Source organism: Pangasianodon hypophthalmus, chromosome 20 (genome assembly GCF_027358585.1).
Source record: "Pangasianodon hypophthalmus isolate fPanHyp1 chromosome 20, fPanHyp1.pri, whole genome shotgun sequence".
Taxonomy (NCBI): domain Eukaryota; kingdom Metazoa; phylum Chordata; class Actinopteri; order Siluriformes; family Pangasiidae; genus Pangasianodon; species Pangasianodon hypophthalmus.
In genome coordinates this window covers 12,286,587-12,312,834 of record NC_069729.1, presented here as the reverse complement: position 1 = coordinate 12,312,834, position 26,248 = coordinate 12,286,587, and the positions used below count along the sequence as shown (strand labels likewise).

Below are 26,248 nucleotides of genomic sequence, written 5' to 3'. Positions count from 1 at the left end.
TCATTTCCTCCTCATTTTTCTATAGAAAACATCCATTGTTTATAGTTATAGAACTCATATGTACTGAAAGACTACATAAAACACATCATGCAACCAGTTTTTACTGTATGCCACCAGAGAACTCTCGGGTAATACATAAAATGTAAAAACACTTGGCCTACTTCTCCCCCTCAAGCAACTCACTGTGTGGGTGTGAGACAAATGAGGACCAAGCCATCCAGCGAGACATGACAAAGCAAGTCTCTAGTCTTCAGGAAGTAATAGGTACACTCCATCATGAGCTGTAGCAAAAAGGTGGTGAAGCTGATGGACAATCGAGGAATGATGGCTTTTTCTTTGAACAGTCACGGATTTCTAAAGTAGCTCAGAGCAGGAAAGCAGCGATCACACTGTTTGCTGAATCCAAGTCCAAATATCCACAGTTACGTGGCTCAGTTTATGTGTCGCATGTCAGTTTAGCAGCTACACAAAAACGCTGCCCACAACCCAAAATGCACAGCATGTTTGGTTCACTTCCTGCAGTTGGATCAATTCAGGGTCAAATTGCTTCCTCACTGCAATCAAACCGTGCTAGTATTCGATCGGAATCGAACCAAGACCACCTTGCTCAGACGGTCCCGGACCAATTACTTTGTTCCAATGCACCTAAGATCTTGGTTTTGAAAATACAGAGGAGCCTCAACAGGACTGAAACCCAGTTTGATCTATGAACTCTTCCATTAATCGTTAGCATTTCAATAGTTTTTAAATCCAGCCATGAACAAAAGATGCTTTGTACTAAGGAGACCCCATGGTTATTAAAAATGGTGGCACCCAGTAAATTACAAAAACACCCAAACGTGTGTAATTATGCAGGGTTTTCAATTTGGACTTGCCCAGGTTTTACTGGCAAGTATCCATGGGGGGGGCGGTGACCATCCTCATTAGCTGCCATTGAACACTTAAAAGCAGAGCGCCACCCGGGCAGTGAGAGAGATGATCGGCTACTGTCACCGCTCAGCCTGGCCAGTGTCGTAATTACAGCCTGCCTTATGAAAGAGGCAGAACGCAGAATGAGCATGAGTGTGTGTGTGTGTATAGAAAAGGGGAAATTGTAACACAGGTGGGCGTTTTATTGTGTCGTCTGTGCCAGCGTGGAGCCCGTCTGCAGCCTGGCGTTGCCGTGGGAACAGGGCTGATGGTTGGTGGTTGAATCACAGGTGAGGGATGGGGAGGGGGTGGGCTGGGGTGTTTGGTTGTGCGGGAATGATAGAGAGACAGTTCCAAGAAGGAAGAAACGATCGATTGAAGGAGGGAGCGAGGTGTAGCAACAATACAGCAGTGCCAAGGCCATCTGCATTGTGTGTGCTACATGCTTCATTTACAAAAAAAAAAACCTTGGAGACACTATGCTTCTTAAAAGAACAAAAATCTACAAATAGTAGGTGTTACTTGAATAGTAAAGAAACAAAAGAAAATTTAATGTGTTGATCACTGCAGAACTGCAAAAGCCCATAAATTTATTTTCATTTCATGACATTGTTATAATATTTAATACTAAATATAAGATATAGGAAAGAAGGCTAGCTCTGCTCAATCTTTTTATCTTTCTGTCACTCAGACTGAAAAAACAGCATTTAAAATATTTAACACTGAAGACAACAAACTAAATTGATCCAAAAAACATTTTCAATATAGTTCTTATTCAGAATTTTATTTTCATTTAGGATTAAGAATTCCTATAAGGCACACTGTAATAAAAAAAAAAAAAAAAAAAAAAGTATAAAAAGAGTAAAAAAAAAGAGTAAAGTGAAAATTAGATTACGGATGAGCTTACCTCGACATACAGTGCCATTGTCCACAGGTTCATGGCCAGCCTTACACATGCACCGTCCGATGGGCACCATCCACTCGCCATCTCCATTACAGTAGAGTTTGATGGGTACATCAACTTCTTCTGCATTTGGGATGCACACTCCCCTTGCTGCTACCAAGGAAGTACTTTCAGCCCCTGAAAGAGTCTCTTGAAAAATGGCGCCATTCCTGATGACCCGTGGGCATTTACGGTAGAAAACGCGGACGGCAATGAGTGACATGCAGCCACCATAATCCTGGAAGGCCAGGTAGAAACCGTTACGTGATACAGGCCCGAAGCTGCGCACCTCTGTGTTGATCTTCATCACACGTCCACCCAAATCCACCTGCGAGAAACTTTCGTCAGCAGCGATGGTGTCCACCTTGATCCATGGGTTCTCCATCCACGGAGGGTGCACTTTAGTGGCCGTGTCGCCATCCGATTCGTAGTAGTACAGGTTGAAGGTCTCTTTGCAGGAGCCTGGTACCCGGGGGATGCTGCTGCAGTCCCGCACTGAGAACTTCATCTCCACGTGGATGCGCTGAGCTCCTCGCCGGTGGATGTACTTGGTGCGGACCCAGTTGTTCTGGTTGGCGTCAAAGACATTGCACACTTGGTATGTGCGAATAGTGTTCATGTTCTCGTCATACCCGCTCACCTCTTCCCACTGCAAGAGAAATTGAAAGGAATGTTACACAAAGGATATATTAGAGTATATCCCTATACTCTTTACCTCTGGTGCCTCTATCACTTCTAAAGCCCTATCGTCCATGACAGCCAGTGTAAGCCTATTCCCATTTGAGAGGGAACTCACAAATTACTTACATGAATACATGAGCTCTAAACCGCAGGGCAATAGTGAACATCTTGCAACATGCTCTCTCATGTCTGTCTAGGCTCTCTGGGGATGTTCGGAGAGTAGCCGAGCCATTTTCAGAAACTCTCCCCACAGGCACCAGCTAGATTACAGGGCAGGAGAGGTATGAGGTGAGGATGAGGGTAAAATCTTCTGGCTAGCCTGCCAAAAGACTGGCACTGGAAGTAAAATTGGCTGGAGTTGGACCTTGTTTGCTGGAGTCCCTACTTTGCCAAGGGAACCTGGCCTGTGCTTATTTGCCCTTATATTCTATAAAAGAATGCATTGTTGATACAGCTCACTGAGAACAGAAGGGCATGTGATAAAAGTCAGTGTTTATGCAGTCACTTGTTTTTTTGCTGAGGTAGCTTCCGCCTGTCCTCTGGCACCGGAAGAGATACCCGCCATTAACATCTTCATATACACAATGGAAGGTATCCAAGAAGGAAGTGAACTTGCCGGTGAAAAAAAGTTACCTTGAAAAAAAGTTTAACTACAATACTGGCCTTGACTTTTGTGAGCTTTACACCTTATGCACATAAAATCTGAACCATTATTTACACTGAAAATAAAAATAAGTAGCTGACAGAATTCAGTCATTGTCAACCCCCTTGTTAATGCAGACCACTGTGTTGGAACTTGGCAATTGCAACACATAAAATTTCACCCCTTACACATTACAAACTTGAAATAATCAAATTATACGGATGACCATTTTAGGAGAAGGAAACAGATTTCTTATTAAGTTTACAGCTATATATTGCACACACTAAAGCACTAAGGATGCATGCACCAGAGACTTCACTGCTGGCTCTAAAGTGACTCCAGATGCCTTCTCTGTGGTTTTCAACCCAGTTGGCTAAGGATCAAGCTAAGGGCCCTCAGCACTAAACAACCAAGATTCCAACCACAAGCGAGTCAGAACCTTGACCTTGTTCAGCAGGGGAAAAGCCATTTTCTTCACTTGATAGGCTTCCTTACACTCTGGCCAGAAAGCCCATTGAGCACCAATCCCTTCAACCCACTCTCCCACCCCCCTCTCACTTTCACTCTTCACTTCACTGCTGACATAATTTCCCAAATTAGTCGCTGCTTAACGAGGATTTTGACAGGGATTTGACAGGATTCAGTGAGAACGTCAAGTCTCATGTTCAAGACCCCCATTCTATCAAACACCCTCAAAGTAATTAGAACAGCTTTCTTTTACTAGACTTTTATCCTTTATTCCAATGTCTAAATTATCCTCTACAGATTAGAACAAATATTCTGAATATGTATAAGGTTGCAATTGCCACAACACTGCATTATTTAAGACTTCTTGGTATAGTTCAATCCAGTAGCTATTTTCGTAACTTCTATCAGGTGATTCATTTAATATAGAAATGATTATTCTATAACACCAAATGAGGGATTACAAACTTACATAGTGTTCAGTTGCCTTAATTCTGGAGACTCACATGTAATGTGTTTAGCGATGTGCTTTATTCTGGGTCATACAAATGGACAAATGTGTCCATGGTCATGAGCAGCCATTGACCTTACCACTTTCCTCTAAACAAAACTATTCTTCTACTGGGCTGAAGGTCAATTAAACAGGAGAAGACAAGAGTATAACATCCTCTTGTTGGAGGCTTCAGATTTAACTGATCAGATTAGAAGGACAGCAGGGCAGTTACTAATGGGTGATGGAGAGTCAGTGAGGGCAATGCAGGGTGAAAAGGGGAGGAGGTAGCATGAAGGGGGCTACAGAACCCCAAACAAATGTATTTTGAAGGAGGGCCTCTCTTTATCCTGCCATGGCTTTTCTGCCTCAGCCAATGGAGAAAAGCAAATGAGGCATAATAAGGGCCAAACTATCAAGCACCTAATGTCAAATTAAATGAAATGTCATTTTCACAGGTTTTTCCCCTGGCTTTAAGTGGGAGTATGGCTGAAACTAGTCATGTGCTTTCAAAAGTGGATGCGGGAATCTAGAGAGATACAGAATTTTCAAACTCTCTGAGCGTTAAATGTTTACTCCATTCTTTTGCTCATCATTTGTACTTGCTATAAGGAATTTGAGAAGTCCCACAGGTAACACAAGTAAGTACAACACAGAGCACTGGATGAGTAATTCTCAAACTGACCTTGATGGAGATGTCTGCTTATTATTATTCATATATTTGGGATTCTGATCATTGCTAGAAAAAAAGGCCTTGATCTAAGATTCAGTTTCTGAACATGTAGTTCACCTTTCCTTGAGAAAGAACACAGGAACCACATTCTGAGAAAGAACAAGTATGTGAGGGTCTTCGGGAACAAAAGAAAATAACACAAGCTGTTCTCTTTTGAGGCCTCTGTTCAGGAGCTTGTGTCCAACATAAAGAAGCATGTGGGAAGTGGGACGTCATTAGTTCTTGCGCCCCTTCCACAAGCCTAAAGGTTGGCACTCAAACAGAAAGACTGAGGCGCTGTTGAGTCTGTGGCTCGAAACTTGGCCTTCAAGGTTACGCTGAAGTATAAAAAGGGTCGTCACACTCTGTGCTAGTGTGGAATTAAACTATCCTAATGGCTCAGATCATTGGATGAGAACACATCCTGGGGCCTTTTGACACAATCTTTCAATTACAGGCGTACTGAAGGGGCCTTTGTCACTTAGCTCACTGCTATACTATGGATAGACAACTAGTACTGTGGGCCAATTTTAATATCCCACTTTCATTAAGCCATGACTTACAGCCATGAAGGTCCTGGAATGCACTAAAAATTGTAATTGAACATATGTAACTAATGACATTGTCTTTGGTATGCTACCCCTCAGTCACTGGTTTGAGAAACAATAGCCCACTTACATATAGTATAAGATTACTAGGAAATTCAGTTTAGATTCAATAACCTCCTCAACACCTAAAAAGACAGAAAGTTCAAATGGGAAATAATCTATAAGCTTCCCTGTCACTCTCTGGGCTTGTGATTGGTACAGCCTAGCGTAAGAGAGTGCTTTTTCATGAATTATGGAACTGGCTAGCTTCAGGGGATGAAAATGCTGTCAGCAATAACCATTTTTTCAATATTAATTGCCCTACCATGATACAACTCTTGAAATTTTATCTGGACTTCAGCATCTTTCACTAATAAACTGTCACAGCCTTGAAGAGTACATGAGCCCAGCTATCATAGTGCTCTCCCAAGACTGTCACTTATAATACTGTAATACAGTGCTGGAAAAGTGAAGCACTGCTGTCATCTCTTCAAATGAATTACATTCTTATAACATTTAGTTATGAAAATATAGGCATAATGAGGATGCAGAAAGTGTGCTTTGTACAAAGAATCCATGAATCTTTAATGGATTCATGTAAAAAAAAAAAAAAAAAAATCCTATAAAGAACAAAGCACACTGGATGCTGAGCTCCCCAATTTTTAGTTGTGAGAATTCTGTCAGCAGACACGTCTGTCCTGAGGGGACATTTGGGACAAATGACAGGCAATCTCTGTGTTGAATTACAGAGCAGTATAAGTCTGCATCTGTGCACTGTTGGGCTTCCCACCACAAACAGTGTGCAGAGAGAGAAAGAGGTAGAAAAGCCAACTAACTGAGCCATCTTTAGCAGTCAGCTCCAATTACTGCGATCTACTGGTAATGTGCAACATGTGAAGTTAGACAAACAAGCTTCCTATTGCATCTTTAACCCTTCTATTCCAATCTCCATGTGGATCATGTATACATATTTACCTTTTCAATGAATCTAAGGTACAAGATGAGATGCTGCCAGTCCTGGCTTGATCTTTACATTTACAGTATGACCGCACAGAATTTTGTGGTTTTAATGAAGAGACCCTAAAAATCGCTAAATATTACATTAAAGACCATCTCTAATTGACATGTGATAAAACATAACTGTCATTCAATTTTGGAATGTGCCCTAAACCAAAGATCTCTTCAGAGACACTCAAAATGCTCACCTTTTGCATATTATAACCAGACAGGGCATGTAGGAGTGTTGTTTCGTTTCACTGTGGACTAACTAGCTGTATATGGTTGAAACGACAATAAAACCACTTGACTTGACTTGACTTGACTTGACTTGAGGACCATCTGTTTCTTTCCAACTCCTTCTAGCTCTTCGTATGCTGCCCACTGATACAGACCGTGTGTGAAAGTAGATACAGTACAGTTCTGTATATAATTAGTGCAGATAGTCATAGTCATAAAAGTCATAAAACTGTAGGCTGAGTCTGTCTTGACTAAATTATACGATCTTTATAGTATCTTTAGAAAGTCTAACGTCAACATCACAATGTTTTACTTTATTACAGCAGATTATATTACATGATTAGTTAATGATTACTTATTGGTTGGATGAGACGGATGTCTCCTATTTTTTTTAAAATCAGAAATTATATGATAGCAGAAGTGTATGACTATTTACAGTATTCACCCTACATGAACTTTTTTGTAACATTTTGTAGTGTTAAAACCTGTACTTAATTGGGATTGTATATCATGAACCAGCACAAAATAGCCTAAATTATAGACGTACGGGAATCAATATAATTCGCAGAAATATTTACAAATAAAAAATGTAAAAGTTGTGATTGTATAAGTATTCACACCCATTACTGTGAAACCCCTGAATTAGTTCTGGTGTGACCAGCTGCAAACGGAATTCAGATAATTAGCTGAATGGGGTTCGCCTGTGTGCAATGAAAGTATCAAGTGATCTCATTATAAATATACCTGTATTTTTGTTTAATTGATGTTTATTTCATAAAAAATATTACACATATTTTGCAAATGGTAAAAATCTCAATTAAGTCTGTTTCACTTTTAGGTTGTAATGCTGCAAAATGGGGATAGCTGGGGTGTCAATACTTATGAAAGACACAATGATATTCGAGTTTCTATGCATGTTCTCTCCATGTCTGTGTGGGTTTCCTCCAGCTTCTCCAGTTTCCCCAGTTTGTACATGTCACTTCATTGTAAATTAGAAATACACCATCTTATCTAAAGCAACGAAATATAATCCGATACATATGGAGACTGAATATTACGGCCTTCAATTTTTAAAACATAAGCAGAAAGAGGAATAATTTACATGTAACTGAAACCTTTCTCAAGAAAAAAAGTCTTTCTGTAGGTTCTCATATATTGGTGCAAGTATACGAACTAATGCTGTAGCATATGATTAAAAAAAAAAAAAAAACCTGCTCACACCTGGTTGTGAAAAATGAGAACCGTATATCTTCCTTTACAGAACACATTATATCTGTAGGATCTTTCAACATTTGCAATACACACATGAATTCAAGTCTCAAAAAACAAAAGGATGGATGACTCAATGAATGAATTTATGAATGGCTGCATGGGTGGATGAAAGGACAAATGAAGGAGCGAATGACTGCCACATCTGGATATTTTCTCCTCACATACCTCGCAGTAGGTTTGAGTTTATTTATCTAAGCCACTCAGTGTCGGAAAGCCGACTGTTGATGGAGCACTCCATATTTTGACTGATAGTGATCTTGTAGCTCAGAGCCTGGGCCCCGGCGGTGGTGTAAGACAATAACTTAAGGCCTCTCTTTCAGTAGGATTCAAGAAGCCCACCTGTTCCGCTCTACTGCAAGGCTCTGCCTTTTTTCGTAACAACTGAACGTGAGCTGTGTGGAACCCTGTCAATTATGTCCAAAATTATAATAAAGATGTATTATGTTGAATTCTCGAATCTGATTGGTCAGAACGCATTAATTAATTTTCTATAACAGCGGCTCTGACACTTTTGACTGTAATTCAAATCACAGGTTTCATATCATTTCAATAAAAACTAATTCAGTTTTCAGTTTTCATATTAATTCAGTACTCTTTGTAATTCAACTCTTTGTAATGGTCGGTAAATTTCCTACCATGGGAGAATCTTCGGGACAGAGAATATGACAAGATGGTGTTTTTTTGTGCCTTTTTAACTTTTGGAGAGAGAAAAAATAGAGACTGGTGATGGAACAAATGTTTTGATCTGTAATAGCAGGAACTAACTTGTCTCGTGGACGTTCCACGACATTAAATGCAACTATAAATGTTTAAAATATGATGTGTCATTGATTTATATATCAGAGAAATAAAACACTTCAGGATATGCTGTGATTACTATTATTATTATTATTATTATTATTATTATTATTATTGGTTATTTTCCTATTACAGTGCACCATGTCTTGTTTTATTCCATACTTAAAGTTACTGTAACCTGAAGAAAACAAAATTTCAGAATCATACCTGAAAGGTATGGGTTATATAAATATATCAAAAAAGCATCATAAATGTTTACATTTTATAGTGACTTTTATCTTTCTACCCAGACATGCACTTTAAACCCCCTGCTGTCGCGTCCTTGAATTAAACTGACTTCTGTGATAAATTTATTGAGACATATGTTGTATAGATGAAAAAGAAAAAAATATGATGCAAGCAAGTGCAATTCCTGGCCTCGCATTTGGGGATGACAAAAAAAAGAGAAACTCAATCTTTTTAGATTGGATCCAGAAGCAGGGTGTCTGATATGTTTTACTCTTTGTTCTCTAACATTGATAGCAGCATCAGTGAAAGAAGAGGCTGCATGCCCTTGGGTTTGACATGGTGATGGAGAGCAAATTATATCAGGAAAACTTTGAAGTTGCACAACTGGCCTGTTGAAATCGTTCCCTCCTTTTTTCTCCCCTCCTAATTCTTTCTTCTCTGTCTTTTTCTCTTGACAGAATGCAGATGCATGCTACACTATAATTTAAACCAGCCCCTAAAACAGACCACAGAAGCGTAAATAATTGAATAAAACAGGGAGGTTTTTTCTGAAATACACCAGCAAATTACTCAACAACATTTTTTTTTTCTCGAGTCTTAAGAAGTCCAGGTTCAGGAATGGAGGAGGACTAAGGAGTAGTCTGGACCTCTGGTTTCTCGCTCACCATTTGGCGCTGGGCTAGTAAGTAGCTTTTTACTGGCTGACTCAGCGTTTCAAAAGAATTCACCCAAACGTGGCCCAAAGGGCTTATAAGAGCTGGGAATATTTCCAGTGCAGAATCTGTGATGTTAATGTGGTATGAGAATCTGTGCTGAACATAGTTACTTCCTGATTAACCACTGATTTCTTACATTTGTTACAAAAACATGACACTTACACTGTTCTCACTGGTGCCCGATACAGGAAATACCGTCCATCCCAGCTCAGCTGTTGCTGTAGTGGAATCCATTAAAGTTTCTGTGGAGGAAAGATAAAATGTTCAAGGTTAAAACATATATAAAGATCTCATTATGTACAACAAGTTAAACATCAGACTACAAGTCACTAATCACAAGAAGGCTGAGAGTTATTAATATTGTATATTAAAAGTCAACCACTAATGTACACAGCTGTGAACAAGAGAAATCTGAATAAGGCCTAAATACATAAGTAGCTATTTTTTCTCACTTCCAGTAAAATATTGCTGAAAATGAATAAGATATGAGACATAAATACAGTTTTATCATCCACTTCCTCATTATGGTAGTTCAAAAACAGGAGGCTACTTAAAATATTATCAACATATCAAAGTGCTGGTGTTAATTCCTCTTTATTGTTCTCACTGTTTCATGTGTTTTGAAAGAAAAAAAAAATTAAATGAGTGGTTAAGTCTGAAAGGGAATCTACAGAAATGTAGGCAGAAGGAAATACTGGGTTCCACTTTCCCACTGTGTGATTCTGCCAAGATCTTTCGGAGACAAGAGCTCACTATACGGCGGGATCTCCAGGGAGCTTACGTGTGGAACAGGATGTGGGTTAGGAGTAGCACTGCACTCACATAACCACCAGAGACACTCTCAATAAAGACGTCCTCCTAGATTGACATAGGGAATTGCTAATCAACCCCAGTCTTTGTCCTCAATATGCCTTTGCAGACTTTTTAGGTTATTTGCAAAGATAACAATTTAGGCTATGATGTTTGATATGATGTGATATGATATGACACAACAGCACAGACTTTAGAAAAATATATATGTGTTCCCCATATTCAACTGCTTAATGAATTATAATAATATTATACTTTGTTAATATTAACAATATTATACAATTATACGTTAACAATATGTGTCTAAATGGACAAGTCACACAGGTGCTGGACATCTCTGAAACCCCCGGATTCCATTTAAAGGACCCTAAGAACAACTTCTGTATCTTGTGTCCCTCCACACACTGGTTGAAAGAGACACATATGCTACAGCTTGTGCAAGCTGCGGAGACAAGCCGTCTTTTGTGTGTCTGCACAGTGACGGTACTCATGTGGCATTCACTGGGGAATGGAATGATAATCCATGTGCAAGAGAATGGACCGCTGGGAGAAATCAGAAGAGGCCGATAACCTGAGTCGACTTCCTTCAACATTCAAAGTGCTCTAGTGTGGGTCAGATGCCATGTAACTAGTCCTGCCAGACCTTTAGCTTGATGACGTTGTTAAAAACCTTTTGCCTGGAGAAGCAAAGTCCTCTCAAGAACGAAGGATGGTTACTCTTCCTGCTTTGGATTATCTGGAGTGAAAGCACAAAGCACACCTTTGCTAATTGGGTTTAAAGGGAACACATTCTCTGAGGTAGTCAGGTGGAACGCCTGATGCATTGATTCACTCAGTCATGTCTGGTATGCAAAATTCCTGCATGATTAATCCATGATAATGCATTTTTCCCTTAATTAATTTTCTGTGTTAATTAGGGCAAAGCCAAGTTACTGGACTTCATAAAGAATTAGACAGTGACGTTTCCTTTCATTTTCTTTTATCACAGACTAAAGCAGCTATTTTGATTTCCTCTCACAAGCTCTTTAGTATAAAACACTTTTTGTGGTCTTAGCTTGAGGCTGACATAATTACAAGTCTTGCGAGTACTAGCTTTTGGAAACATTTAAATATTTACAGAGTTTTCTTTATTCATGCATCAAGACATTTGAACATTTTAATAGTGCTTTGAAAATAGCTGCAATTAAGATTCACTGAAACACATGCACACACACACACACACACACACACAAAGCTCTGGTAAAGAATGCAATTTTACCGTTTCTGCCATTGGATTTCCAGGAAAAAAAAAAGGAGTGTCCAATTAAGTGGCTCCACATGTAACGGAATTATTTTTGGGTCCATGTAAGATCTTGGCCCGCCTACATGACCATTTCACGTACCATTCAGTTATCACATAGTTTATATCTTATCATTATATTTTATTTTATTTATCTTTTGACTCTCTCTCTCTCTCTCTCTCTCTCTCTCTATATATATATATATATATATATATATATATATATATATATATATATATATATATATATATATATATATATATATATAATTATCAGCTATATGTACAGGTAAAGGCCACCCATCTCAGAGGAGAGATGCCAGGGACGTCCTTGTTTATGAGAGTTATGGCTGGGCTGTAATTCACATAGACTCATCAGAAAGCAGGGCGCTAATACTGAGGTTGTACCGTGTCCCAACACAGCAATATTTCAAGCTTCACAAAGCACAGAAGAACACATTAGCTTGAGCTTTCAACAGGGGTAGTTCCTGAGTACACTTCCAAAGAAAACCTGAACATTCAACACTCTCCGAGGGTTTTGAAATGCCCACAAAGCTCAGTTCTTCTTGCAACACCTACTAAAAGCTGGGCTGGATTTTCAGGAAGGCTGCAAATATTCCGAGTGTGATAGATGTGTGTGGAAAGTGCTGGGCCGAAGGGCACTAAGGGGGTTCACAAATGCATGCTCTGCTCTCAGACGAGTTATCAGGAAGCATGCGGTGCTGCATACACATCACACAGCTAGTGCATTTCAAATCAAGTTTAGAAATGTCAGCTGTTCATCACAAGATGACAAACAAAGGACCCCCTAGATGGTGGTCCACATTAATTGATAGGAAACAGGATCCTTTCAGCTGGAGGATTACTGTTGTGAAAACTGGTTGGTTGGCAGACACGCTCCAACACCCAAAAAAAGAGACACCTGTTAAAGCTGCCTGTTTTAAAACAGCCACAGAAAGCTATTTGGGGTGTGCCGCAGTGTGAAATTGCCTTCCTGCTCATTAGTACGAGGTCTGTTTATTTGGGGAGGTGGTTAGTAGTGTGGTTGGACACCACAGAATATCACACACCCTCCAGTCATGAACAGACCAGCAGTACTGTCCTTAGTCTTATTATGCACACTCAGATGCTTATTTAAAGTTCAATCTGCAGACATTATTACTAAGGAGTTAAAGTGTAGGGTCTTAAAATATAGCTCTTTTATGCACTATTTTCTGGGACTAAATGGACAACTTTTATTCAGTTTAAAACATATTATTCACTAACTACAGTGAAAAATTCAAAATTCTGATGACTTGAGGAAAAAATTGTGTAAATAATGTCATTATGTGAGAATAAAACCTTTTTACAAGTTCTCGTAAAAAAAAAATACTATTGGCACTGTAGGTGTGAATGTGGAGCGAATATCAACTATGAAACTAACTATTGTAGTAATAACTCAAGATTTTAATAAACTTTCTGATTATTAAAAATATTATTAAAATATTATTACTTATAAAAATGGCTTCATTTTTTCTTCAGATAGCAGAAACAGGTATCTCCAAATCTAATACCTTCCCTTCTCTGGTATTAACTTGCACACAATCACAGTTCCTAAACTGGCTTTGAGGCTGCAGTTAAACACACTGTGTGTGATACATTAACATTAATTGTACTTTTATTTAAGTAGAAATGTCTCCGATTGCATATTTATTAAGCAAAATGAATAAGATGTGCTATTTTTCTCATATCGAAGATGTAATCCTCTATAGACTCTATTAGTGAATCAGTTTGCACATTTGGGTGTTAGCACATTTGCACATCTTTTTACGCATACAAACTTTTAGCAAATCACAGTCATGAATTATACCAAGTATGCAGCCAGGTAATTAACATATATGAAAACCCAACTCCAGAACTGTCAACATTCACCCACTCTGAATGCACCATTGTATCAGCTGACAAACATGCCCTTTGTGCACTGTTTAAGCTTTGAAGCTTAAAACTGTTCATCAAAAATTAAAAATTCTGCATTTTAACTTCATAGTCATTGTTTTAAATTCACATTATAATCATCCAAAACAACAACTTCTGGTCCAGAAATCGGCATTTGGATGTTGTGATTATGGATGTTTTTGTTTGACGTCCTCCAGTAAGCTCATGCTTGCAGGTGTGAGCTTTTCATAACAAGACAAGACGTAACAGTTTGGAGTAAATTGTGGCTTAGGCTGTGTGTGTCTAGAGCAAATCCTCACACCCAGCGACGTTCCCACAACAAAGGCACGCACTCTTACCACATCTTGTTCAGCAAAGAGGACCTGAGCTGGCAGCAGTCACCGCAATACCATCTCTTCAGCATAAAAGAGAGCAGGTTCTCTCCATTCACAAGCATGAAACCACACTCACACCTGGAAATCTCCAGCTCCACTCTTCCTGAAATAATATGTTACAAGCAGCTTGAAGTACGTAGTTAGATGCCAGGCATGTGACAGACAAGGCATGGCTGTTTTAGCGTTTAACAGTGGCAGTTTTCATATATAAATGGAGAACCTTCATCAAGATCCCTGGAATATTAGGAGCCTTTGGGAAACCCCATTTTGCAAGGATGTCAATCTATAGTAGGAAAGTTGTGCTTATGTGACAATAGCATTACATGTTCACATGTCAAAATGAAGAGTGCAATAGAGAAACGATGACTGATTAATGTGAGACTGCTGGAAGAACGGTGACCCTGGACATCTTTCAGTACAAAGAACGTCGATTAGGTGGGAGTGCACATGAGCATGGTGTTACAGAACGGCTTCATATGGTAATTAAGTCCGTATGCCTGAGCATACAGCTCCAGGAACAAGGCTTAGCGGATGAGGTGGCACTGAACCAAACCCCCCGACAGCATTACTCCGGGGGCCGCTCGGAAAAGTCAAACACCAAATCAGTATGCGCCGCACTTTACATGCATCTCCCGAGTGATTTCACTCTACCGGAGAGATTTATGAAGGCTCTGAGGTTACTGCTAGGCACTAAATGTCTGGGGACCTGATGGTGATGATGTAAAAGCATGTGGAGTGATGTGGCCGAGCAGAACTGGAGGGAAAGGGGAAAGCAGGCTAAGCCAACGGAGTATCCGTGCGTTGCAAGGGGAAGAGGAAGTCGGCAGTTGATTTTGGCAGTGCAGGATGCCCTGTGAAATATGCTACCACATAGCTGACAGCATGATGTTGCTCTATATTCCCAGGGTCTAGGGCTGCACTAATGCTCCCTCATAGCACATCACTCAAAATGGTTAAATGTGTCAGAGATGAAAACTGGCCGAGGTAAAGTAGGGGAGAAAGGAAAATAAAGATGGCAGAGAAAAAGAGTGAGTGTGCACTTATTTTTTGCTCTCTTTCACACATTGACAGCAGCACAACCTCTCGACAAGCAAAACATTCTTGGCTCCTCTAATTTATGTTTGTCTCAAGGCCGGTCCTCCAAATTCAGTCCAAACGCCTCCTTCACCACACTTTTAATGGCTCTGTGTTTTTTTTCAGTGAAAAGCTTAATTATTTACTCTGAAAGCGCCTCACAAGGGGCCCACAAAATGGTAATTGCAGGCACCTCACTCACACTCAATCTCTTCCTCTCTTCCTCCTCCACCCGCCCATGTGAAGATCCCGCTTCAGATGATTGGCTGCGTTTAACAAAACAACTAAAACCAGACGCACGCTGACAGACTAATCTTTGTTCCAGCAGATTACTATTCCATAGCACATAGTAACTATTTCTCTAAATCCCTGGCTTTTGCTTCATGTTGGATTACAACATCCTTCTTGCCAGTCATTTAGAACTCCTGTATATTTTCCACACAGTAGGAATGTTATAGTTATTAACGTTAGTTCAGGACGCCATTAACCTGCTGAGATGCTATGAATCTGAATGTTTTGGTTTTGAGAGGAGCCTGTATTTCAAAATCATTAGAGGATTGCAAAGGGCAATGAATTTTGCTCTAAATATCTTGAAAAAGAAAACAGTCAGTTTTATGATCAACATAAATTTACAGAACATATATAAAATGACCTATATAACCTCTTGATTCATACTCAAATACTCCATAAGAACCGATACAGATGCAAAGATTACACATAAAGCTTTGGATTTTTAAAGGCATTAAATTCATAATAATGAAATTTAAGCACCATTAAATTCATAGCACTGAAATATATTACTTAAAAAACAAAAAATGTATTTGTTTTGAATAAATGTCCTTAACAGTGTTTAGAGATTCACATTATAGTTTTTACATATGCAGTTTTTTTTTTTAATATCTGAGAACTGAATTTTTAAATTTGAGAACACTGAAAAAAATTTGAATATAGATGCTTTATTTTTATTTTATTTTATTTTTTTAATGCGAATTTTAACATGTGAATCTGGCTAGTAGAACTGTGAAACTGTGGTAACTAGTGCCACAGGACTCATGGAAAATGTTGAGTGTTTTGTCTAAGAGCATTTTTATTCACTGAGGTCATTTTGAAACGTCTAGTAGTACTAAGTCAAGATCATGACATGTTTGACTTGCTTCTCTTAGACTATATGTGGCTTTACATAGAACATGCAAAGAGCCAAATCTATGTTCACATAGCAGGGCAAGTCAGATTTGTTTTTTAACTTAGATTTTTATACTATGTGACTGCATTACAAATTACAAGCGATCAATTCCAAATTATTTGGACTGTAAATTGCTCGCATATCCACGTTGATTGTTACAGTATTGATGCTGTGATGCTAAGTAGTGTGCAGAATGTGAAAGTTAACTTCTTGGCTAGCAACCAACATGGAGATTTCGCTATTTATTAAAGCTGTCAAGTTACTTTAAAATGGCATTAGCATTGCATTCTAATTGGTAATGATTTACAACTTACATGGTAATATTTGACATTGCCATAAACAGAACAAACATTACACTGTGCCTTCATATCATATTAAACCATGGAAGGTGAAAAGACACTTAAGCATAAATAAATAAATAAATAAATAAATAAATAAATAAATAAATAGCCAGCTTAACCAAACCAAGTAGGCATAATTTACCTACCCACCTTTCCTAACTTACCTTAAGTACCTACCTTACCTATCTATACTACCTTACTTTACCTACCTACCTTACCTACATTAACTACCTTAGCTTACCTTACCTACATACCTTACCTGAAATACCTTACCATACCTACCTACCTACCTTAGCTTACCTTTCCTACCTACCTTATCTTAACAACTACCTCACCTAAGCACCTGAAATGCCTTACCTACCTTATGTTACCTTACCTTCTCTTTCCTTATCTTATAATAAGTACAATATAATTATAATTACCTACTTACTTATTTATACCCTATAATGTATGAATGATAGGGTATGTACACATTCAATCCCTCCACCACACAGCTAGGCTGAATCCCAAATGGCTTCTGATTCATTCTATAAACTCACAGCATATGGTTTAATGTAATGGATTTGTAGATGCTTCACTGCATTCCTATGCCATTTGTGATTCAGCCACATAAAAAGAGAATTGTGTTGTTTTGATACCTTTGTTAGTTGATTAATAGTAAAACGTGGTGTCTTAAACATTCAAATGTTCATTTTACCCCATACTATGTTACCAATATACTATTCAAACAATGAATTTTGTTCTGATATCCCTATAGTAGATTACGTTTTCGCTGCACACAATAGCAACAAAAACTGCACAGGATTGTGTATGCCACATTTTTTTTCATACCCAACAACTGCGGACATGAATATGTATATATTCCCTGACTTGCCTTCTTACTGGTTTTAATTGATTGTTTCTGACGTGATGGATCAGTGCCATATGATCAGGTACAAACTCATTACTCTGGTCAGATCAAATCCAGAAATCAGATTTGAAACAACATACACATCTGAATCCAATTGGGAAAGAAAAGTCAGATTTCATGTGTGTTTTTGCTGTTCTGACTTTGTTCCCCTCAGACTGGATAAGGCAAAAAATCTGATTGCTTGTCTGAACATAGCCTAATGACCTCCTATAATCCTAGTTCGCATTAATGTGTGCTCTTTACACCCTTATTCAAGGGTGTGACATCAGGACTCGGTACAGTGCGTACTATGAGAGACTTATAGCTGTAGGTAGGGAGTATGCGCAGGGACATGTATCAAAATTTCTGAGTGATTAATGTTCCCTCATTCTACATCTCTTTTTTTGTCAGCCATCTATACACATTCCAAATAACCCCAAGCTGAAGCACGAAAAGACACCATGTCTAGGGTCTCTTTTCTCCTTTCCTTCATCTATTACTTGTTTAGCAGTGGCTAAAAATCCATTAAAAATCCATCCACCCTCAGTTCTGTACCATGTGATTATTATAACGAGTCAGTACCACGAAGCCAAATTTTGACCTGCAAAATATTGAGAGAAATAAGAAAATGTTGAAAACATATATTTTAATGCCAATTGTACTTCTGTGACAGATTCTTAGCAGTGTGGATTCAGGAGTCCCAGTAACCTCCATGTGTCTTTCATGACACCCAGGGTGCACCCGTGATGCCACAGATGGGCTGCTCGTGAGCTGTCAGAAACAAACACTGTACTACAACACCATGTCATGTTCCAGGACTGACTGCCGAGCACTAAATATTCATAAAGCAAGGAAGGGAGAGGTGCTGGGCTCCGGTTTCCGCCACCTTGATAGCATGCTGAATATTTAAATACAGTCAGGGGGAACTGTGTCCTTCTCTGGACTCTGGATTATGCAGATCTTTCAAAGAAAGCCTTTTCTCAGGCAGGGCTAGAATTAGATTCGATACTGCTTCCTCATGCCACATTAAAACAGTATTAACCTGATCTCTTATTATAAACCTTAAAGCAATACAAATATTTTAAAACAGGTCGTCCCAAAGCGGCTTTTCAAACACTCGGTGTTGAAAAGCTTGGTCATGTTCACGGAGCGGGAACATTTAATATAAGCAGACTGAATTTTGATTCATGATATCCATGTTATCATGTACTAATGACCATATAAATTGTTAGCATTTAGGGCAAGACTCTCTGGCAACCTTTAACACAGAGGTGATTGGCTTTCATTCAGGGAAAATGGGAAAAGGGCAACATTTAAAATCACAGCCTGAGGGTCTGTCTCAAACAGAGGGGAGGAGGGAGGCTCGACGATTCAGTTTTAATGCATGAGCGTGCAAACTAACACAATGAACGCTTACAACAAACACTCCGCTGCCTTTGACCTTCAGTTTTCTTTTTTTTCTCTCCAGTCGAGACAAACAGGAGTCTGTTGAATTTTAAAGACGCCGGGTATAGCCTATTAAAGCAAAATTCTCGATTTTTTTTCCATAATGTTTTCTTAAATGCCATTGCTGTTGGGTTTATAGCTCTGTTAATTAACATCAGTACTACGTATTCGCTTTGTTTTTTCTTTTCTGTTTATTTGTTTTCTTTTTCCATGACAGAAGGCTCAAAACTGAATCCAGCAAAATCACTTAGTCCCAAAAAGCATTGTAATTAGATTTAGAAAAAGAAAAAAAAAAGGTATTCTGCCATTTTGAAATAGAATTTAATTTCTAGGTCAAGTGCAGTAGAGCTGAAAAGCTGTAAAATGGCTTCAACTCTGCAGTGCTAAAAATGAATATGACAAATCTACAGACATGAATGTTTGATCACTAATAAATTAATAAACCATTTCAGCACCATTTCCTACTGGCACTGTGTGTTTGAACAGAGTGCTCTTGTTACTGGCATTACATGCACTCCAAGAGTCTCTATTCAACACTGAAATGACCTTCATACTACCACACACCATTTGGGCTTATTTAAAAAAAAAAAAAAAAAAAAAAAGTGTGGGGGTGGGTTGGGGGGTGTATTTAAATTACAAGATCGGCTAAAACATATACCCACCTGTCCTTCATCACAAAATAGTGCTAGTAGATGATACATCTCAAAAGCAGAGTGAGGTTGTAAGGGTTCTCTAAATGATATGCTAAAATCGCCCCATATGCTCTACAACATGAGCAATATGGACAGGGCATAACCCAGCCATGCTCATTTAAAAGGCTGATTATGAAATTCATTCATAATATCACCAGGTAGGGGTTAGCCCAGAGTCATTTCATTTGCACCATACTGCTTAATCCAGCTGGTGGAACATTGGTCAGAAAAACCATTGAAGAAGAAAAAAAAAAAATACTGAATCATCGAATCCACACACAAAATAAAAAAATCTACATACATCATGTGGAACTGCACAGAATCATATGGTCTTACTGTTAATTCACTGTTCCCACATCTGATCCCACATCAAAAGGTGATTAATTTTCTATAACTTTGACAATAGTGTCGGCTGTAATTCAAATTGCAGGTTTATATTAATGTGCTTGTTCTAATATGTTATCTTTTCTGCAGTAACAACTCATTCTTGTATGGTGGATGCTCCACATAATCTAAGCCTAATAAAAAACAGATTTAAAAATAAAATGTATTATCGTTGATATAGTGAAATTTTCTGTGAGGAAACGTTTAACATTTATGGAAGGAGTCTCCAGTGTCAGCACTTTGTAACAGTCAGAGGTAAAGCTGTTCCTTTAGGGTTTGTCTGTAGGACTGTGCAGTGTCTCTGTAACTGTAATCCAAGCCGTATTTTTCTCTGTTAAGAGTGCAGGCAATGTGACGCCAATAAAATTCAAATGAGCTTCACGATCTTGATTTCCTACGTAGATGTTAACTCATACATAGATATGCCACAGCAGGGTCCATGAATAAGGTAGCTTATTTTGTCCTGCTGTGTAAGACAGCCTATGACGTATCAAAGCAAAATTCAAGTAAAACATCTAAACTGTCAAAGAAGACTGGAATTTTTGGAATCGGCAGAGTTCAGGGTCAATTAGGAACCCTGACCTCAACCCCACTGAACACCTTTGGGATGAATTGAATAATGACTGCACCCCAGACCTCCTCACCCTACATCAGTGCCTGATCTCACTAATGCTCTTGTGGCTGAATGGAAAACTCCCCACAGCCACGTTCCAAAATCTAGTGGAAAGCCTTCTCAGAAGAGTGGAGGTTATTATAACAGATTACGACTGGACTAAATCTGGAATGGGATGTTCAAAAACTACATGTGGGTGTGATCATCAGGTGTTCACACACTTTTCACCATATAGTGTATACTGTATATCACACATCTAATACTGTTAACACTAATGTTGAACAAGGAGAAAACCATAATGCTGTAAACAAGCTAGTTCTAACACTAAACATCATTAAGCCAGTCAAATTAGCACAATCAGTTTCATCACATCGCTGCAAAGGTGTTACATGAAACCATTTAGAAGTGTAACATTCACTGTAGTCTTTTACATGTAATAAGGAATAATGAAAGTAGCAACCTGCTGGGAAGGTTCGCACCCTTAAATTACCCCCACGTGTAATCTGTAATCCATTTCCCCAAGTGTAAATTATGCAATCTGCATAAGTAGCTGCACACTGACAGCCAATATGTTGATAATAGCATGTCCTCATTACCTAGGTAGCTCGTCCAGCCTTCTTTATTATCCGTGTGATTCATATGGATCCGCTCGAACCATAATTATGAGTGAAGCCCTATGACCAATTATTCATAAGTCCTATTCCTGCGGCTGATGAGGCAGTGCCATCTCCATTTCACCCAGAATGCCTGGTGGGAGGGACAAAGGTGCTGGTTCTCTGCAGAGGGCAGTTCAAATGCTATTGGAATGTGAACAAAGACGCCAAATCGGGGCATCTCATACAAGATTTGATCAACAGCAAAGATTCAGCAAAGATGTTAGTTGCCTCTAGCATTTTATCAAGGACAAGGTTTGCCTTATGTTTTGGTGAACACTAGAGTTAAATGGCAGGAGCTGAAGGTGAAGTAACAAATTCATTAGTTTTTCTAACATGGCTCAAACTCAGTTACAACAGTGCTCTTGGATTTTTCTAATCTGATTTGTGCGAAGGTGTTGATTCATTTTTATTTTTTATAACAGCAGTTCTGCAAGCAAATGGCAGTTTATATTTGGCCTAATACCCTCATTCTAATATGTTATTGTTTCTATAGTAACAATTTACACATAAACAGATTTACAAATGTTTAATTGTTGATATGGTGAAGTTTATTTAACATTTTTGGAAGGAGTCTCCAGTGTTAGTACTTTGTAACTGTCAAAGGTAAAGCTGTAACTAAGTTTTCTTTTCTTCTTAAAACCAGGTAAGTCTTAAGAAGAGAGGGTTTTGTGGTTTCTCGATAACCTGACAAGCAGCAATTTTTGTCCTATTAACTTCAAGAAAGTTGGTGAGGGAATAAGGGAACCTGTTTCCAGCCATTATAATGTAAGTGATATCAGGAACTAACTTGTTTCGTGGACATTCCACAACATTATTAAATGTAAATTATGTGTTGTTCATTAATAAATAAAAAATTAAATTAAATTTAAAAAATGTTATTACTGGCAAATTACTGTGGTACTGTGGAGTACTTGCTGTTTACACACCACCCTGTCATTGATTATTTTCCTATAACCACAAACCATTGTGTTTTATTCCTTTCTTTAGTTATTACTGTTGATTATTAATATTAAGAGAGTTTACCAGAATATAATTTCATGAAAATTTTAGTGGAATTTTTTATTACCAAAATAAAATTTTACTGTTGAAATTTGAGCTTATCAAGGCTAAAGATAAGAATCAAAGGCTGACAGCAACTCTGCATTAAGGCTCTCATCTGAGATGTGGACAGACGTTTTCACTTCCTCACTGCTTTTTACTAGCAGAGTGCCTCAGGTTCAGCACTCTTGTGGTCTCTGACCCGAGGAGACAAACAAAGCTTCTCCTCACACCCGTGACCATTTACCAGTGTCCTCCTCACAAAGGTGCTGCACTTTAATATGCCAAAAAATGGGAGAAAAATAATGGGAGTCGGATCTTGTTCCAGATTCCAGGCTCATGAGCTAGCTCCTCTTAGCTGGATGACTTATGGCTTGTCATGGCCTTCTGGGAACTATAAACAAGAGTCTCCAAGAGCAAAGCTTCCTGCACTGCTGAGCCCATTTACTGCCCCGCTAGCCTGTTGCACCACACACAGACAGTGTAACCCAAACACCTTCTGGCAAGTGACAGACAAAGTGCTGCAATCACACTCGAGGTCATTAGGGCGACCTGTTGTACCACTTTAGCCTCATTGTTACTGATACATTGGCATTAGTTGTGCTGAGATATTTGAGTCCTTTAAGAGAGACTTTAAATCCGACAAGGGCTCTTAAATGTCTGGCACTAATGACATGTTTGTGAGACAAGCCTGAGGAGAGAGACACAAGAGAACATGGGGGATTTTTGGATTGTATTCCTATGCAGTTGCACCACAAGGAGCGTCATGAAGCATCAAATATTAATTAAATGCTCTGAAAGTCCTTAGATGACGAGTCTTGTGCTGTAAGATTCCAGTACCAGCTAAGGAACACTAAACTGAATGTAAGCGAGGCTCGCCACAAAGTTTTCCCTATCACCGGGGCATCTTCCAAGACACGCCAGACTGCGCTTATGTTTCACTAATTACTGTGCACTTGTGAGTAATGAATCAGGCAGTTAAAGGAGATAGAATTGAAGTGAGTCCAGTTTGATCTCCAGAAGCCAGACAGTTCAAAGACCATCAGACATCAGCGGATCTAATCAGCAATAAAAATGATGAGACCCACTGCTTATCTGAGGTCATGAATTAAGAGCCTTAAGGCCCAGCTTCAGCAGAGATCTCTATAACTCATCACTGCAATGACCGCGCCATGCGGACTCTCTGATAGAGGGGTCACTAAATGCACTTAGTCTTAGGTCACTTCTACCAGCACAAGTCTCTCGACCTTTCTGCAGAACTTCGAGGCGGGACTTGCTGTCTTAAGCCTGAATGAGCCTCATATTGCACTAGAGTTCACTCAGAAGCACAATTCAGCTCCTAGAAGACGTTATGACATCATGTCAAAACAGAAATCCATGCAGGCGACAGTGTAAATAATGACTTGTTATAAAAGGCAGGGGCAAAAAGATTTGAAGTCTGCTGGCTGGACCAGCTTGTCACCTGAAATTATCCTTTAGGCAGGCAAACAGAGTTCAGACCTGCTATTCACGGTTAAATGCACAAAAAAGCGGTTCATGTTCACTTCACAATGCATGGCTTGTGTAAGGTTTTGGATCTATATCATTTTTTTGGAGGCAGTGTTTGGAATGTCCAATGTCTTCACTAACACAAACCTCACAATGTTTGCTCTTGGTCAATTAGCGTCACTTACAATGATTTAGAGGTTTGCGTTTTCTTATCCCCATGTAAGCCTGAAAAGATCAGTGTTTGAACTGTCTATCACACTTTCTGTGGGAAGATTTAGTCTCAGTGAAAATATTTACCTCTTAAACATTGCAAAATATTTTTTAGAATTAATCTTGTTAGCTTAACAAATAAATGGTAAATAAATAAATTAAATTAAATTCAGGCATTTGTCAAATTTCCAGCCACCGAAAAATGACATTCTTGGTAAAAGTAAACTGTAAAAATGCCAAAACATTTTGTTACCTGTTTCGCTCATGGACGTTTCCACTACATAGTTCGCTCCACCAATACGTACACCACATATAATAGTTGTATATTTTATGTTAAAGTCCTACAGGTATGAAACAATAAACTCATCAATAGTTATCAATTGTATTTTATTTTTTCATTTTTCTTAATAACAAATAATCCAGCACTTTCAATTGCGGTTACTGGTCCAACATAGCCTGAATTCTGATTTTTGTAAACAGTTCTCTACTGATTTTTTATAAATATAATCAAATTAATCACTAAATAGGATTCTGCTTCAATATTGGCATTAAACATTGGAACAGTATCAAATTAGCATTTACATTCTCCAGTGAGTGTGATGTTGACTGACACAACACAGACTTGAACATCAGTGAACATGGGACACAAACTGTTTTAAAGTATTTTGCTATCATGCCTATGCATCTTGCACATAGTCAGTTTATCTACTCTCAGTAATGTTAGTATCAGATCAGCATCAGGTAATGGCTGAGTTCTGATATCAATTTCATACTGAAAATAAAAAAAAGGGATTATGGCATGCTTAAACTAAAATGAAATAAAACGTAGCAAGTAGAGCTCCATGCCAGTAAATAATTTTATACAATACCATAAACTTCATATTCATCAACATATGTTTTCTTATAATTCGTTGATATACTGTACCTACACCCTCTTTGCTAATGAAAAACAGCCTAATAAATATAATAAGTGTCAGGAAAGCTTGGTGATAAAAAAAAAAAAAAAAAAAATACAGCTGAAAGTCATCCAAGGAGATGGAAGTAACATTGTCTTGGCAAAGTAAAGCAATTAAGCAAGCTAGTTTATCAGAGAGGGAAAAGGGGGAAGACTAATGATAGGTCATCTGGACACACGTCCCAGACTGCAGCTAAAATCAATCATGCCAAGGATACAAATACCATTTCCAGCCTCACTGAATAATATTCTGGGTGGATTATCTCTACTGAACCAACACATGAGATTATTCTACAAGTCTAAACAAATAAGACTCTTTTTTATATAATTCAGTTTCACATCATTTAACCAGGAGAGAATTTTGAAGTCGAGAAATAATGACTGATTTCCTCCTTTATCTAGAGCATGAAATGAATGTTGATTCTCTCACAGCCAAAAGCTAATATTTAGCCTTTTTCAAAATAATAAAAAAAACCCTTGAAAAATAGAAAGACTACATCAAAGAAGTACTTTTACTTTACAAGAACTGACATGAGCCCTATTTTATATAAAAGTACGTGCCATCATATTGGGCTGCATCAAAATGAGCAAAAGCCTGCATTTAGTCATTCAACTAACTAAAATCATAGAGTCATATGTAACCGAGTAATTACTCTGGGACACACTTTAGATGGATTTTTCAAAACCCACTTTTCCAAGCTGTACCGAACAAAAAAATCAGAACAAGTAACAAGGCATCCTGTTTGAGTTTGTGTCACAAGGCAACCACATTCTCAGAGAGGGACGCTGGAAAAACACCTCTGAGGAAGAAGACAATGCCACACAAGGGTACGAACATTCTCGAGGTTTCTAAAGGACGCAAAAGCGGTTCCACAGCCTTTTAAAAGACTGGACCTTTTTTTAAAGGAAGCCTTCAATGGCAACATTCACTATGCAGGAATTGTGTGTGTGTGTGTGTGTGTGTGTGTGTGTGTGTCCTTGTATTGAAAGCGGCTGAGGGGGAAAGAGCTGCTTCAGTGCTGAGCTATTCACACTCTTTCACTGATTACATTGTTCAGTCTCCTAATAGCCTGGCATCAACAGGTGGCTAAACGAGCTAAAATGTTTTCATCCCTCCATGCACAAACACTTAATTGCACACGTGCATGTGCCTGCACACACACTCGCGAAAAAAAAAGTCATACACATCTGATTGCAAACA

The 26,248-nt window shown here is 38.6% G+C and overlaps 1 protein-coding gene across 2 annotated transcripts in view; it reads right to left on the bottom strand.

Annotated features, from left to right (window-relative positions):
- Positions 1-26,248, bottom strand: part of ephb2b (eph receptor B2b) — a 147,786-nt gene that overhangs the window by 83,053 nt on the left and 38,485 nt on the right. For both annotated transcript variants that reach the window (XM_034314296.2, XM_026932640.3), the window contains exons 2-3: positions 9,843-9,922; positions 1,817-2,501 (exon numbers count right to left, since the gene is read on the bottom strand). In XM_034314296.2, coding sequence (XP_034170187.1) covers positions 1,817-2,501; positions 9,843-9,922 — 765 coding nt within the window. The remainder of the gene's footprint in view (positions 1-1,816; positions 2,502-9,842; positions 9,923-26,248) is intronic.